The sequence below is a fragment of the Poecilia formosa genome, unplaced genomic scaffold, assembly GCF_000485575.1.
Source record: "Poecilia formosa unplaced genomic scaffold, Poecilia_formosa-5.1.2 Scaffold7, whole genome shotgun sequence".
Classification (NCBI taxonomy): domain Eukaryota; kingdom Metazoa; phylum Chordata; class Actinopteri; order Cyprinodontiformes; family Poeciliidae; genus Poecilia; species Poecilia formosa.
In genome coordinates, this window is record NW_006799946.1 from 585,036 (window position 1) to 599,877 (window position 14,842).

Sequence of the window (14,842 nt, forward strand, 5' to 3'; positions counted from 1 at the left end):
TATCCTGGTTTAGTCAAGCATCGCTGTCATTCATGAGGAAAATTATAAGCAGGAGTGCAGTCTCTCATAATAATGTGCTTATAAATGTTATGAATGTCGTTAAAAAACTGTCATACTATCCCATTTGGGTTTTTTGTTTAGAAGACAGAACTCTAAAAGTCGAAAAGTCAGTGGGATTTACCATTTGCTGTAGAGCTACAGTTAATGCAGGCAATGATCAGTATATTCCTCTCTGTGCTTTAAAACAGCAAAGGAGCATGTTCACAAGCAGAAGTGTCACTGCCTCAGTGAGATTCAAATCGACAGCTCAACTGGCTTCCTTTTGCCATTTGCATTGAATGCGAGATGAAACAACTCATGAACTTGAATGGTCTTGTAAAGACCTAACTGTCATGACTTTGTCACTTTGGTCATCAAAGTATTGTAGTCTAGCAGTCCCTACACAAAGCAGGACTGGTGGTTGTTCCATGATGGTAGAATAACTAGAACACGGACGTTCCTGTCTGCCTTCAAGAAACTCTTGATGGCCCAGTTCTTCAAGGCCTACCACTTACCCTGTTCTTCTCTGGCCCTTTTATCTTTTTGTCTGCACCAGATTTATACACTGTCATCTCTGACATACCCAGAAGTGGTTTATTGTTGAATTCAACCAAATTATGTCTGCAACATTATTTTAAATTCTACAGCATGTTTTCAATGCCATACCAGAACCTGCACAAGACATAGGTGAACTGAGCAACTGCTTAGGACCCCCACACTTCCAGAGCCTCCAATGAATGCTTAAATCTGAACACAGTCCATAGATCCAGAATTTTGACATTTGTGGATAAAACAAAATGAAATTGAAAGACAAAAAAGTTTAAGTTCAACCCAATTTTTGAATTATACTTACTCAACTGGATTCTAGGTTTTTTTTTCTTTCTTTTTTTTTCATAATTTTGCTTCTGAACGGTAAAAAAAAATAATAAGAAGAATTGGTTTGTAACTGGTGCTTGGAATGTTATAAAAATAGTTTTAAACTTTTTTTTTAAAATCTAACCTGACAAAGTAACATGTAATAATTTTCCCTATAACAACCTTATAGGTACGAGAACAATTTCTCTGGTATCAAATTTGACCTCAACATCAGAGGTATTTCTAAACAAGGTAAAGCTAAATGTAATCTTACATTCCCGGAACATCCTCAGCAAGTCTACCGGCATTTCTGAACCTTTACAACCTTTCTGACATCGATATATTCATTTAAAAATAAATAAAAACACTGTCAAAATATTCTGTTGGACAGCACACACAACACATGTAAATTTGATTTGAATGAACAAACATCTTCAGCTAAACTGAAATCAAAATCTTGTTACTAAAAGTACATAGATATTTTTTATTAGAATGTAACCATTTAAATTTTCAGTTGGAACCTATAATACTTAACATTTCATGAATTTTAAGAGTGAACATTTAATACCCTCTCAAGATTCATTTTTACAGTGACATGACAGATTTGGCCATGGTTTTAAATGAATGATCTTTGCTTTTTGGTCTTTTTTGTTGCTGTTCAGGAAGCTTCGTCTGTATAGCTTACAAAAGAAATATATTAATAAAAACAAACAAACAAAACAAGACTAACAGAGGCCTCTAACATAAAAAATATCTAATCATAATGCATCATTATCTGCATAAAGACTAATTAAGACAGACTATTGTACCCAATTGATAGGCTCAAATATTTAACTTGAGACAATGCGCTCCCAGCATATGGAAATGTTTTTTTTTTTTTTCTTTAAGTCTTTAAATAAGACATGCTGGCATAAAAGGCTTCAGTTTTGATCCCGCTGCATATACTTTGGTAAAACTAAAAATTATTAAATTATTTATTACTTCACAATAATAACAGATGAGCAAACTTCTTTTGAATGAACTTTACTGAGCTTCGGACTATACAGAATTTTAATATCAGGAGAGAAAAAAGCATAGAGGCAGAAATCGAGGCTATTTTTGGCTCTTTCGTAGCTTTTAAACTATACAGCCGTTATAAAAACTAAACAACAACAAAAAAAACAACAACAAACAAACAAAAAAGAAAGCAAATGAATGTTTTGTACAGCGTTCAGGTTAAGAATCACATGATTGTCCTCACTATAACGAAACAAAACAAAACAAAAACAATGTTTCGCGTTTTTGAAACTGACCTCTGACGAAAATAAAAGGCTGACAAACCAACAGTATTGCACGGTTTAAAGATACTAAAATATTAATTCCCACATTTTTTTTACAAACACTGACGCAAATTTCTGAAATACAGACAAACGATCCCCTTTTATTAAAACAAGTTTATGTTTTCCCCCAAAATTTAATACATTAAAATATATGCACCGTTTTTTGGGAATCAACAGCAAGATTTTATTTACAATGTTTTTGGTCTAATAATAATAATAATAATAAATTTAATACATTAAAATATATGCACCGTTTTTTGGGAATCAACAGCAAGATTTTATTTACAATGTTTTTGGTCTAATAATAATAATAATAATAATAATAATAATAATAATAATAATAATAATATACAAAATATACAAAATGTAAGTTTTTTTTTTTTTTTTTTTTTTTTACTGCTCCCGTTTAAAAACACAAGTATTGTTAAACCGGCCTCAGCAGCGGCGTCGGATGGGAATAGTACATGTGATGGGGGAAAGCCAGCAGTGACTGGCTGCCCGGTGAGTTCGTACCGGGGCTGCCGCTCGCGTCCGAGGCCCCGCTCTCGTGGTAAAGTATCGGCACCCGCACGATCCTCTGAGCCGCTGCATGGCTCATGTTGGCCGCTTCTAGCTCGGCGGCCAGCTGCCTCTTCCACTTGTTCCTCCGGTTCTGGAACCAGATCTTCACCTGCGTCTCGGTGAGGTGCAGCGACGCGGCCAAGCCGGCCCGCTCCGAGCTGCTCAGGTAGCGCTTGATGTCGAAAGTGGACTCCAGCTGGAACACCTGGCTCCTGGAGAACACCGTGCGCGTCTTCTTCTTACGACAGGGCTTCTTGTCGGGGTCCAGCTCGTCTGGTTTTCTCCTCCAGTCCTCCTCCTGGTCGGTTTCCTTCTTGGACTCGTCGGCGTCGCTCTCGTCCAGCGTCAGGTCGTCGTCGGCGCTCTCCTCTTTGGCATCTTGGTCGCTTTTTTGGAGGTCCGGCGAGCGCCTGTCTTCTTCCCTCTGGCTGATTTTCTCCGAACCTGCTGAAGGAAAAAAATATATTATTATTCAATACACTTTAACATGTGAATATGTTTTTACTTACTGCAGCCAAATAAATTGAATAAACAGCGAGCTATTTCTTTATGAATTAATATATTATCAGTTAGGCCCTTTTACGGAAATTTAGAAAATTAAACGTTATCTTTTTTATTTTATTTAAAAAAAAATTTTTTAGAGAAAAAATATTTACCCGACGCAGTCCTAAAATGCGCTCCCAACGTGTACGGATACCACCAGGCAGACGCTCTCTCCAAATATTGCGCTGACAGTCCGATCCTCTGCCCGGGCAGCTCAAATCTAGGCAGAGACAGATCGCTGAGCCTGGAGAAAAATGTGCCTTCAAACACTCCTTTGGAAGACCCGAGGGTGGGTGCTGGCTTCGAGGGTTTGTCTTCGATGTTGAGCAGGTTCTTTATGGAAAACGGTGAATCCTTTGCGGCTTGGCGAGTCTCCTGAGTGTCAGATTCTGCCATTACCGCTTATTGTCCGATATGGATGACCATCAACAAAGTTCTGGAGGTAAAAACAGTTAAAACATTTACTTCCAACTTGTTGTTGCTTTTAAGAAAATCTACCACTGAGAAGGATGTAAAAGAAAGGAAAAGAAAAAAAAATAGAAGAAAAAGAAGAAGAAGAAGTTGCGTCCCGGCCTCTCCAGAAAATGATTTGGAGTGGAAAAAGCGCTGGGATCACTGCGTCAAACTCGCGCTGTATTGTAATGACGGAGAATGGAAATGCCATCTGACTTAAAGCGCGCTCGGTCTCTGCTATTGGGTAGGTACAATAGCAAATGGGAAACGCGATGGGGGCTGTGACGGGAACAGGATCCAAACAGAAGAAGAAGGCCGCGCAAGCGTTTTGGCTCCGGGCTCAATAGTAACGCACCCACTTATCATCCAATTAGATTAAAGAGGGAAATCTCTCTGGGTTTTGGTGCGCGGGCTCGGGAGGCCGTGCGCAAACCACAATCACCTGGCAGTAAATTGAATAAACGTGCCACAGAGAAGGTTTGGTTCCTTTTATAAATTCCGTTTTCACACGTTTTACGCACAGCGTTACCACAGGATTTTTAGGAGAACTTCACCAAACAACACATCAAACTTTATGTAAGTGCAGTTGAAACACCGGGGTCGGAAGAAGGAAGATGTGATTTCTGGGCTAGAGACAGTTTTTGTAACCTATCCGCGCACTGTAAGTTTCAAAATCAGGATGTTTTCACCGTGAAGTTATTGAAGTACTTTTATTTAACAGTTCTTCACTTCATTAGTCGGTAACTATCTACTCACTTGTTTTCTTTAATAAAAACATCATATAGATTCACAACCTGTCCAGAAAAAATATACACTGTTATTTAAAATTCAAAAAATTACAGTTATACAAACAAACCACCACAACATGTCCTTGACCTTTACTGAGGTAAGAGTGACCTGCAGTGCATTAGATGTTATTGTGGGATCTTCTGGGACCTCCTGGATTACTTGCTGATGTGCTCTTGGTGTACTTTTAGTTGGCCGTTAGTTGATAACAACTCTCACTGTTTATTGGGGTCCCAAAACATTGAGAATTACCTTTTAGCCTTTTCCAGACTCCTAGTTCTCAAATGTTTTTGTTCCATTATGCTGGTTTTTGAGATTGTTGTCACGTCGACAGATACTGAAAGTGTTTTCTTGATTCTACAGGTCAGCCAGCAATTGGGCATGGTGTCACTCCTGAAATTGAACCAAAAATGTGTTTAATCATATATTTTGTGATTTAATAAGGGGGGTAATTGCTTTTTTTAATGTAGGGACAAGTTGGTTTGGATACAATTTTCCTTTAATAAATCTAATCATTGTTTGAAAACTGCCTTTTATAAAATTTATTTTTAAAGCCTTTACCTGTTGTGAAATCTTGCTGTGTAATATGGAACATTTAATTACCCAGCTATGTTTTTACTGTCAGTGTGTGTTTTTACTGAAAAACAAGACCTCTGGATAGTGTCTTTAAAAGCACACACACAAAAAAAGCCATTAAATAATTACTGATTTCATTTGTTTAAGTGGTATCTGTTCTGATGCAGGCCGTGGTTCATCTGTTCCACCTTCAGCAGAGAAATATGTGCAGTTTACCTGGACCAGAGCTTATTGACTTCAGTGTAATTTTATTAGACAGGAAACGCTGCAGGCGAGTTACAAACTGGATGTCTTCCATCCTGATAAAGCCCTTTCAGATTAGCTTTGTACTAAAATCCCCAACAGGTGACCTAATGCGAATGACAACAGTAATGTTCCTGTGAAATATAAAAAAAGCACATGAATGAAGCAGATGACATTTGTGGAATGAAACATGTGGGACTAAATCCCATTTTGTAGGGCTATCCCCCCCACTATAACAATTTCACACTGATTTTGACTCAATAGGTCACATGACCTAGAAGCTATTGAAGAGAAATACTAAATTTAAACAAAACAAAAAAAGGTAGCAAAATAAAAATTTAGTTAAAATGGAATAAAAATGCATGTGCCTCATATATAGAGTTTAGTACAACAATAACACACTGATTTCTAGTCAATGTGGCACACAATATGGAAGCTATTGAAAAAAAACATTATATTATTTAACATTAAAATATTGACTATGACTTGACATTTTAATAGAGGGTAGTGTGTCTCATGTAAAAAGCATGAATTATCACCTTTTTGTATCAATTGGTCACAAGGCAAGGCATTTATTAACATTTGTTTGACAGGAGTGTTTGGTTTGGAAATTTGTTGACAGTCCCTAAGTGAAGTGACCCTCTGAGCGCTTAAGGAGGGAGCTAGAGAAAGGCTGGCTGAAATTAGCATAAATCGGATCAACCTTGAGCTAAACGCGGATATTGGAATATCCTATATCCAACTCGAAACTAACTTCACTGCAGTCGGTAACACAATAAAACCACCGGGATAAAGTTTGCTTTGGTCTGTGGCCTGTAAAGATGGCGCCGAGCGCATCTTTACAGGCCACGCCCACTAAACCCCCCACTAACTTTCTGCAGCTAAACAGAAACCAAACTGAAGTTATTATCTTTGGACCTAAAGAGGAACAGTCTAGAGTTATAGATTTAGAATTGTAGAGCACACCTCTGGTCCCTCTGTGCTGAACTAAGAGGTTGAAAGTTTCCATAGTAAAACGGGACACTGCTTTAAGAAACTGAGCAAGAAACCGATTTCTTGGATATGCGACTAATGATGCACAGAGTGTTATAAAATTCCTGCGGCATGCATTACAAACAAAAGTATGGGTCCAAAATTAACTCTTTGAAAAAAAAAATCAATCTTATCTTATTAATTTAAAACACAATCTACTTAATTTCAAAACTCTTGTAGCAAATAGATAAAAAAAAAAAACACACACACACAGAACTGTATATTTCAAACATTTATTTATTTTTAATTTTCACAATTATGACCTACAGCTAAAGAAAAGCCACAGAAAATTTGAATATTATAAGATTTTTTATTACAGAAAAGCCTGTCCTCTGAAAAGTATGTACAGGCAAAGCAGAGCATAAATGCACTCAGTACTTGGTTGGGGATCCTTTTGTATGAAACACTGCATCAGTGCGGCATGGGAGCAATCAACCTATGTGACCTTGATTCTGATTCTGTGCCCCTTCATTCTTTCAACTCTCTTAGATCTTGATTTGTAAATTAAAGGCATAATTTACTTTCATCTGAATAGAGAATTTGAAATCAAAGAGTTCAATGTTTTTTTTATGCTTACTGTAGGTAAAAGACATTTGTCCAGACATATAAAAGTATGTGGTGCATCTTGATTTGTAAATCTCCCCAAGAACTCTTAAATTGGCTTTGCCTCACAGTTTTTTCATGGGTGCAGTTAATTATGTATTTTTTTCCTTCCACTCAACTTTCCATAATAACATTATTATTGGAAAAAGTTCTCTGTGCAAAGCCAGTGTAAGCAGTGACTTAAATTTAGAAATAAGAACAGCTTTTTAGCCATTCGTTTTGGTTTGATTAGAAAGAAAACACATTTCTATACGGTAATCTACACAATCAAATAGTTGATATTGTAAAGAGATATTATACTGAGAAATGTTTCAGACTTGGTATTTTCCATGAATAAATCCACCGATACTTGGAACTCCTCCAACTGGACATTTGAGTGGGTAATGGGGCCAATTAAAATATATTAGCTGGGAAAATGTTTATTTTTGTGAGTGTATTTGCAAACATGTCTCAGTTTTTAAGGGTTTTTAAAACCATTTCTATGTACCTTCCCCCTACATTAATGCTTGGGATGGCCTAAAAATGTAAGAAATGAAGAGCTTAGGGCTCACAATGAGGGGAAAGAGGTGAAATGCGATTTTTGGTGGTGAGATTAGTGTAGATGATTTCTGTTTTAATTCATGTCACTGTGCAGGAAGAGGATATCTGTACATATTTACATTATCTGGACTTAATTATTACTTCAGAAAAAGTGGTAAAAAAAAAAAAATCTATAAAATACCGCATTTGTCGTTTAAACCAAACCAGCAGCAGACGAAGAGAATTAATCAGCCAAATTGAATTTGCTCAACCTGCATGCACACAGCCTGTCCTTTTAACTCGTCGAGCGCTCTCCAACGCAAAAGGACAACACAGTGTTTTGTGAAAAGCTACTTGAATCCTTGCATAATTAGAGGTCTCATAGCTGTGTTGAAGATGGGGGTGGAGAAAAGAGGCTAGCTGAGCTGCGTTTAGGGAGGCAAAGTGAAAAGCAGTTGTGTGTTTTCAGGAGATTGTGCTCATTAAACAGACAGCTGAGGATGGATCAGAGGAGGGAAGCGAGTTATCGGTGAAGCAAAATAGAGGCCGAATTTGATATGAGAATTTTGAAAGCAACTCGGAGTTCTGGAGTTTGTCTGTTCCACATACTGTATGAACATGCATTGATCTAAACCATTCCAATATGCACATATATGTTTGTTTGTATATACAGGCCTGATCTTCTGCGTGAAGCGCAACCACCTCAAGTCTTTTACAGCCTCTACAGCAGGTTTTCTTCCTGGATTACACTTTAATTAACTCCATCAATCTTCCCATGAACTCTGACCAGAGCACCTTCTTAAACATATTGGCCATGTCCCTAATAAAGCTTGTAACAAACTGCCAAAGGGGATTTCTTGTGCCTGCCTTTAGCCTTTACACTCAGGTTTGTAGAGTACACAAATAATAGTCATCCTCCCAACTGAGCAGTGGACTTCTGCAGCTCCTCTCGAGTGACCACGGACCTATTGGCTGCTACTCTCATTAAAGTTCTCCTGGCCTGTCAGTTTAGGTGATTTAACAGTGGTTTGTGACATCTTCAAAGCTTGGGATATTATTGTTAAAACCTAACCCTGCTTTAATCCTCCCCACAAATTTATTTCTGATCCGTCTGCTGTGTTTTCTGGTCTTCATGATGCTGTTTATCTACTTATGTTCTCTAACAAAGCTCCTAGGCTTTAAGAGCTGCTTTTAAGTTGAGATTAAATTGCACAGATATACTCTATTTCATAATTAGATGATGAATATAATTGTTTGCATTTGAATTTCTTTAGGGGTGTTGGAGGCAAAAATTGGAAAGAAATTTAAGTGACATGCTACTGTATTAATATAAACCCTGGAAGAGGTCAGAGAGTGACATGGCTGCAGACGTTTTCTTACTGAGCGTCATCATATTTGACACTAGCATTGCAAACCTTAAGCATTTTTTATTAGTTTTAATGTTCGCCTTTTGTCATACAGGACATTCTTGCAAGAAGCATTATAATTCCTCCTAAGTGTTTGCGTGTACTAACTGGGTCTGTGCTCTTCGGGAATACCCCGCGGCTTAAACAATGGAGCATATTCTGAACAGCTGGACGCAGGCTGCGGAGATTTAATTAGCCTTAGCTACAAAATGATCAGTGAGTGAATTATGCAATGCAGGCTCTTTTCATCTGAAGCACCAGCATAATTAAGCTGATATAAAATATCATTAGAGGTGACAGGCTGTTAAAAGACACAATAATTGACTGAACTCTCATTGAGGAGCTGCCTCCGCAGACAGAGTACGGAACTTGTTTGGGGAAGTGCTGCCATCTAGCGTAAAGGTTTGGCATTACCTTTCAACCGCGGTTTCAAATTCCAGACTTTTCCCATTACTCAAATTAAGTGTTCCCGGTCCATAATGCAAAGTTTGCTTCACTGGAAATATTTTAGGTTGGTATATTGTAATTAAAGTGCAATTAATTAATTAATTAATTAATTACAAAACCTGCAAAAACACGCTGAAGAAAAGACGGATGAAATGGTAAATGGGTGTATGGGAAGGTGGTGGACAGACAATTGAAAATATCAAATTGGTAAAGGAGGAGATGTTTCAGTTATCATAGATAATTGAGAAACAGATGAATGAAAGAGAAAATGTTGGGCAAATGATTAGAAAGAGGAACACATGGATAATGAAAAACATGAGAATGATATAACACGGACAAATTGATGGGCAATATAAAGCTAGACGGAAGGAAAGCAGGTTTTCTACTTTGAACCGAGTTACTCGAATAAATTGATTTTTGGACTCTCAGATACATGGATATAGACAAGACTCCGGTGACTACGATGGGACAAATGAGTACAGGCTACAGATTGATGCACATACATTTTCCCCCCCCTCTCCATGTTGAACTCAACCACAGTAAAGATGACACAGAAACAGATCATATATTTAGCATGTTATGGACGTTTTTATTACGATGTAAAATCACCCAGCTTACAGTATGTAAGGAAACAAACAGCTGAGCTGCTGCCACAGTCCAACCGTTGAAGACAAAATTCTCTGAAGGCACTGAATCATCTGAAGAATAACTAGATCAAACTCAAACATTCAAACCCATTTTCTAACCCTTGGCGATCTTATGCTTGCAAAACTGATCAATAGACATCAAGAGATGCAAAAAATGTGGGAGAGACATGATACTGTGAAGGCTCTTTTCTGCGCCGATTTGGGAAAATACCGTGCAGAAAATACAAAAACAACCACTCAACTTTAAACCTTAAAGAATCCGTGACATCAGTTATAGGAACTACTCTGTGAGACCCAACGTTACGACAAAACCCTATTAGAATGGTTCTACAACAACATAATTCTGCAGGGTTGAATCTAATGAAGTCATCGCAAAAATGATGAGAGCACGGAGTGTAACAGCAAAACGGAATCAATCAGTTTGTGGCTTCAGTGGTCGTATTCTTTATCAATGAACTTGGCCATAGTGGAGAGCTGGACATTTGTTGTGCCCTCATAAATGGTTCCTACAGGTGGAGAAAAACAGAAAAAATTAGATTTTATTCCTGGATTGCACAAAAAAAAAGTCCACGTACCATCAGCCCTCTGCCTGTTAAATCTGAAAGTGAAACTTTGTTAAGCAAGTGATTATACAGTAGAAAATGTGCAAAGTATGTGTTTAATATCCCTTTTCTCCATCTCCATGTAGATTTCTCATCAAGGTAAGATCTTGTAGGGATTTATCACGATCACGAACCCATCTCCACAACATGATTGTGCTATCATCATGTAACATTATAGTATTAATGGAGATTTTTTCTTTTGAAAACTAAAATTATGCACCATTTTACCAGAAAATTTCAATTATGTGCCACTTTGGTTTGATCTATCCATCACATGAAATTAAGCCAACTTTAGTGAAGCGGTGCAACGTCTCGTTGAGGCTCACCGATTTTACAATCTCTGTAGTATTTCTCTATGGGGTAGTCCTTGGTGAAGCCGACTCCTCCCATCCACTCGATGCATTTTGACGTGGTCAGAGTTGCAACCTGGATAAAATCAAACAGAACACAAACACTTCACGAGGCTTGATGTCGTCAAGTTCCCACTAGACAAACACAGAGGCATGCGGTCAGAGACGGGAAAACGCACGCGGCTTCCTATTTTCAAAAGGCACACCTCGGAGGAGAAGTATTTGGCCATGCAGGCCTCCTTGATGAAAGGTCTGCCGGCTTCTTTCAGACGGGCGGCGTTGTACGTCAGCAGACGCGCCGCTTCGATCTGGGTCGCTACATGAGCTATTTGATGCTGCATGCCCTGGGACACAAAGCAGTGCGTTGTTGTTAATAAACTTTAACACTGCCCTCAAAAGTGAACGTGCATGTACAGAAGAGGGGAGTTGCCTTTCAGATCCCCACACACCTGAAAGTCAAAGATGCGCTTTCCGAACTGCACCCGCTGTCTGGTGTAAGGAACAGTATGGTCAAAGCAGCCCTGAGCCAGGCCAACCATCTGCAATCCAAGGTGGGGGGAAAGTAAACACATCGCCAAGTTGCAACGACTTGAAAACCATTAACGCCCCAAAACTTTTTGCTGCACACCTGTGCGGCAATTCCGATCCTGCCTTCGTTCAGCATTCCAATAGCATATTTGTATCCGTGACCGACCTCTCCTAAAATATTCGCCTCTGGTACCTACAACAGACAGCGGAAGGTCTGTAGAGAGAAACAGAAAACCTGGCCTACGTCAGTCCAGTTCAGCTCAAGAGTGTTTTGGCTTCACCTTGACGTTGTCAAAGTTAAGAGGGCAGGTGGAGGACGCGCGCAGGCCAAGCTTGTTCTCCTTCTTGCAAATCTCGAGCCCCGGCGTGTCCCGGTCCATGATAAAGCAGGTAATCCCTCTGTATCCCTGTAAAAAAAAACAAAAAAAAAAAACAAGAAGTGTTATACTGATGCTTACCACAAGACACAGGAACCCATCTGGTGCATTCTGGTATGTTACTAGCTTTTAGTAAATCTCCAAACCCAACATTGGGGAATGCTGTCGTTAAAAATGCTCATTTAGAAGCTTTATAGCATCTTACAGCAGAGGGATCTACGTTGGCCATCACTAGGAAAACCCCTGCGTGCTCTGCGTTGCTGATCCACATCTTGGATCCGTTGATTACGAAATAGTCCTTGTGTTTTTCCGCTCGCGTCTTTAGAGCGAAAGCATCGCTCCCGGATTCGGCTTCAGAGAGGCAGAAGCTTCCAATCTGTCAGAAGTCACAAGATGCAAAGCATTACAGCAACCGTACTGAAATATGGCAGATATATCAGTGCAATCTTATAATATGCGTTTAAGAAACAGGGTTCTCTTCTGGCCAGATGTACCAGATTACTGAGATGGACTACTGCCAAACCCACAGACATTCAGTAGATTTCAGACATCATGAAAATATACACTGTTCCATTCAGAATGAAATGAAAATTCTGTCGACCAAGTGGTTTCAGTAAACTTTGAGCCTCTGCTGTTAGAAATTTGAGATCCTATGGCAGTGAAAGACAAACAATGGCCGAAGAGACTTTTTAAAAAAAAAACTTTAATCCATCACCTACCACTCTATTTTAACCCTCCGTCTCTTGAATTGAAGTTAACTATAATGATTTCACTTCTGACTTCCCTTCTTTAGATTGTTTGTTTATTATTGTTTGTTCAGAGTCGGGATGCGGTAACAACTGCCTCACCATATCAGTGGACAGTCGGCTGAGGTACTTCTCTTTCTGAGCCGGCGTGCCAAGTTTCACAAACAGCGTGTTGATGAGTGTGTTCTGGATGTCGCAGAGCACAGCCACGGAGGGATCCACCTTCGCCAGCTCTTCAATCACCAGGATGGAGGAGAAGAACGAGGAGCCAGTGCCGCCATATTCTGGGTCAATTTCCACCCCCATGAGCTGGGTGGAAAAAGGAATAAAAAACAAACAAAAAAAGATGCTCAATAACTTTAAACGTCAGAATATTTAAGATAATTATTTAATAATTGCTTATTACTAAAAAAAAAAAAAAAAAAAAAAAAACACTGAGAAGTTTATTTTAGTAAATTGGTTAAAACATGGAACCCAAATATATTATTTTACTCTATGTGGAATTACACATTTTAGACATTTAATTCAATTAATTTTAAACATTGGGGGTTAGAGCTAACATAACCCATAACATTCAGTTCCTCAGACCGAATATTACATGAAAATCAATAAAAAATTATCTTCAACACACACATTATGTTATGGTTATGGATTACACAGGATGTGAATTAATGTATCCAAGCATAACAACGGAATGATAGAGAAAAGAGCATAAACAACAATGTATAAAACAGTCAGTGCCACTATAAAAAACATAAAAACATTTTTTTGTTTTTTTGAAAAACACGTTTTAAGTCTATAAGAAGCAGGTGGGAAAATGTCTTCTGGTATAATAAAACTAAGGTGTAATTTTGTTTATCATAATTCAAAAAAGGAGTTTGACACAAATTTTACACTGTAGATCACCAGGAGATCCATACTACCCACAGTGAAGTATGGCAGTAGAAGCATCATGCTGTGGGCATGTTTTTCCTTAACTGGAAGTCATTGTGTAGGCGATTAACATAGGCTATTTAATATCCACTGTACTTTTCAGGAGTCTGGCATTACTGTGTTAAAAAAAATGATGCTCTTTTGGAATATATTAAGATGTACATACCCCCTGCTCAAACAGGGATCTGATGACTTCTTCATCCATGGCAGAATTTTCATCCATCATTGGCACAAACGGGGCGATGCGCTCTTGTGCATATTTTCTGACTGTTAACCAGTAACAGAGATTAGAAGGTTTTGTCTCCAGCTCTCTGCAGCAGCAGTAAGACAGCTTTGTTGCTCACCTGCGTCCCTCATCATGCTCTCCTCCTCTGAATATGTCTGTAGGGGAGGGAAGGCCACCGCTCCACCTGCCTGGTTTGGAGCCACGGCTGGGGCAGAAGTAGTCCTGCTCCTCAGTCCAGACTGACATGCCCCCCATGGTGGACGAGAGATCTGTCTGACGGACTGACAGTCAACAGGAGAGGAAACACTGTTTTCACATCGAGTGTCCATCGTAATTTCTACTACTTATCAATAAATTTGCAACCAGTCAGTTATGTTATCACACAAGTTGGTTGATGCTTTAGCAAACGTTAGCATCTTACTGAGTGATTAGCTAGCTAGGTAACATAAATATAAAATCAATGACAAAATAAGTGAAAAATACTGATTTTCCGTTCTCTGGCGCAGTAGCATAGTATGAAAGAAACACAGAGCACAGTCTCACCTTTGACAAAAATCTGACCAACGGGGCAGCCATAGTTTGTTATGAAACTGCGAGTACGGATAGGCTGATGGTGCCTTCATGGAAGTATGGAATCTCCCCTTTTCCCACACAGAAATCATGTCTTCTTTTTTAAGCTATGTATTTTTTAGACTTCCTATCAATAAAGCGGTATAATATATTAATGTAACACATACTGGAAAATATACTCTAATATAAATGTCCTACATATTTTTGAAAACTTGTGCCTGAATCAAACTGATTGACTTTGTCTGATGTTACACGAAGGCAACATTTCGAACGCATAGATGTAGAAAGGTAGATGCCGCATTTATTGCCTCCATATAAGCCATACGTCAGCGTCAACCATATTGTGAGTGGCATCTTCTCGCGAAAACTAACACTGTCATATGTGAAAGCAAGATTCTCCTAACACAAGTTTAGTAATAAGCTGTAATAATAATAATAATAATAATAATAATAATAATAATAATAATAATAATAATAATGG

At 38.6% G+C, this 14,842-nt stretch overlaps 2 protein-coding genes across 3 annotated transcripts; both read right to left on the reverse strand.

Moving 5' to 3' along the window:
• Window positions 1-2,554: 2,554 nt before the first annotated feature.
• hmx3b (H6 family homeobox 3b) lies at window positions 2,555-4,101 on the reverse strand. 2 transcript variants are annotated; one of them, XM_007570289.2, is made up of 2 exons: window positions 3,431-4,101; window positions 2,555-3,218 (listed from the first exon to the last, which is right to left on the reverse strand). In XM_007570289.2, the coding sequence occupies exons 1-2, from the start codon at window positions 3,711-3,713 to the stop codon at window positions 2,638-2,640; spliced, it is 864 nt and encodes a 287-aa protein (XP_007570351.1). In that variant the 5' UTR covers window positions 3,714-4,101; the 3' UTR covers window positions 2,555-2,637. The 2 variants fall into 2 exon arrangements, with proteins under 2 accessions (XP_007570351.1, XP_007570342.1); XM_007570280.2 differs by having other exon boundaries at window positions 2,555-3,221; window positions 3,431-4,100.
• A 5,845-nt stretch (window positions 4,102-9,946) lies between these two features.
• Window positions 9,947-14,444, reverse strand: acadsb (acyl-CoA dehydrogenase short/branched chain). Its single transcript, XM_007570300.2, has 11 exons — window positions 14,335-14,444; window positions 13,910-14,072; window positions 13,732-13,832; window positions 12,735-12,941; window positions 12,092-12,262; window positions 11,791-11,916; window positions 11,610-11,702; window positions 11,431-11,520; window positions 11,188-11,325; window positions 10,958-11,057; window positions 9,947-10,535 (listed from the first exon to the last, which is right to left on the reverse strand). The coding sequence occupies exons 1-11, from the start codon at window positions 14,365-14,367 to the stop codon at window positions 10,459-10,461; spliced, it is 1,299 nt and encodes a 432-aa protein (XP_007570362.1). The 5' UTR covers window positions 14,368-14,444; the 3' UTR covers window positions 9,947-10,458.
• Between the last annotated feature and the right edge of the window lie 398 nt (window positions 14,445-14,842).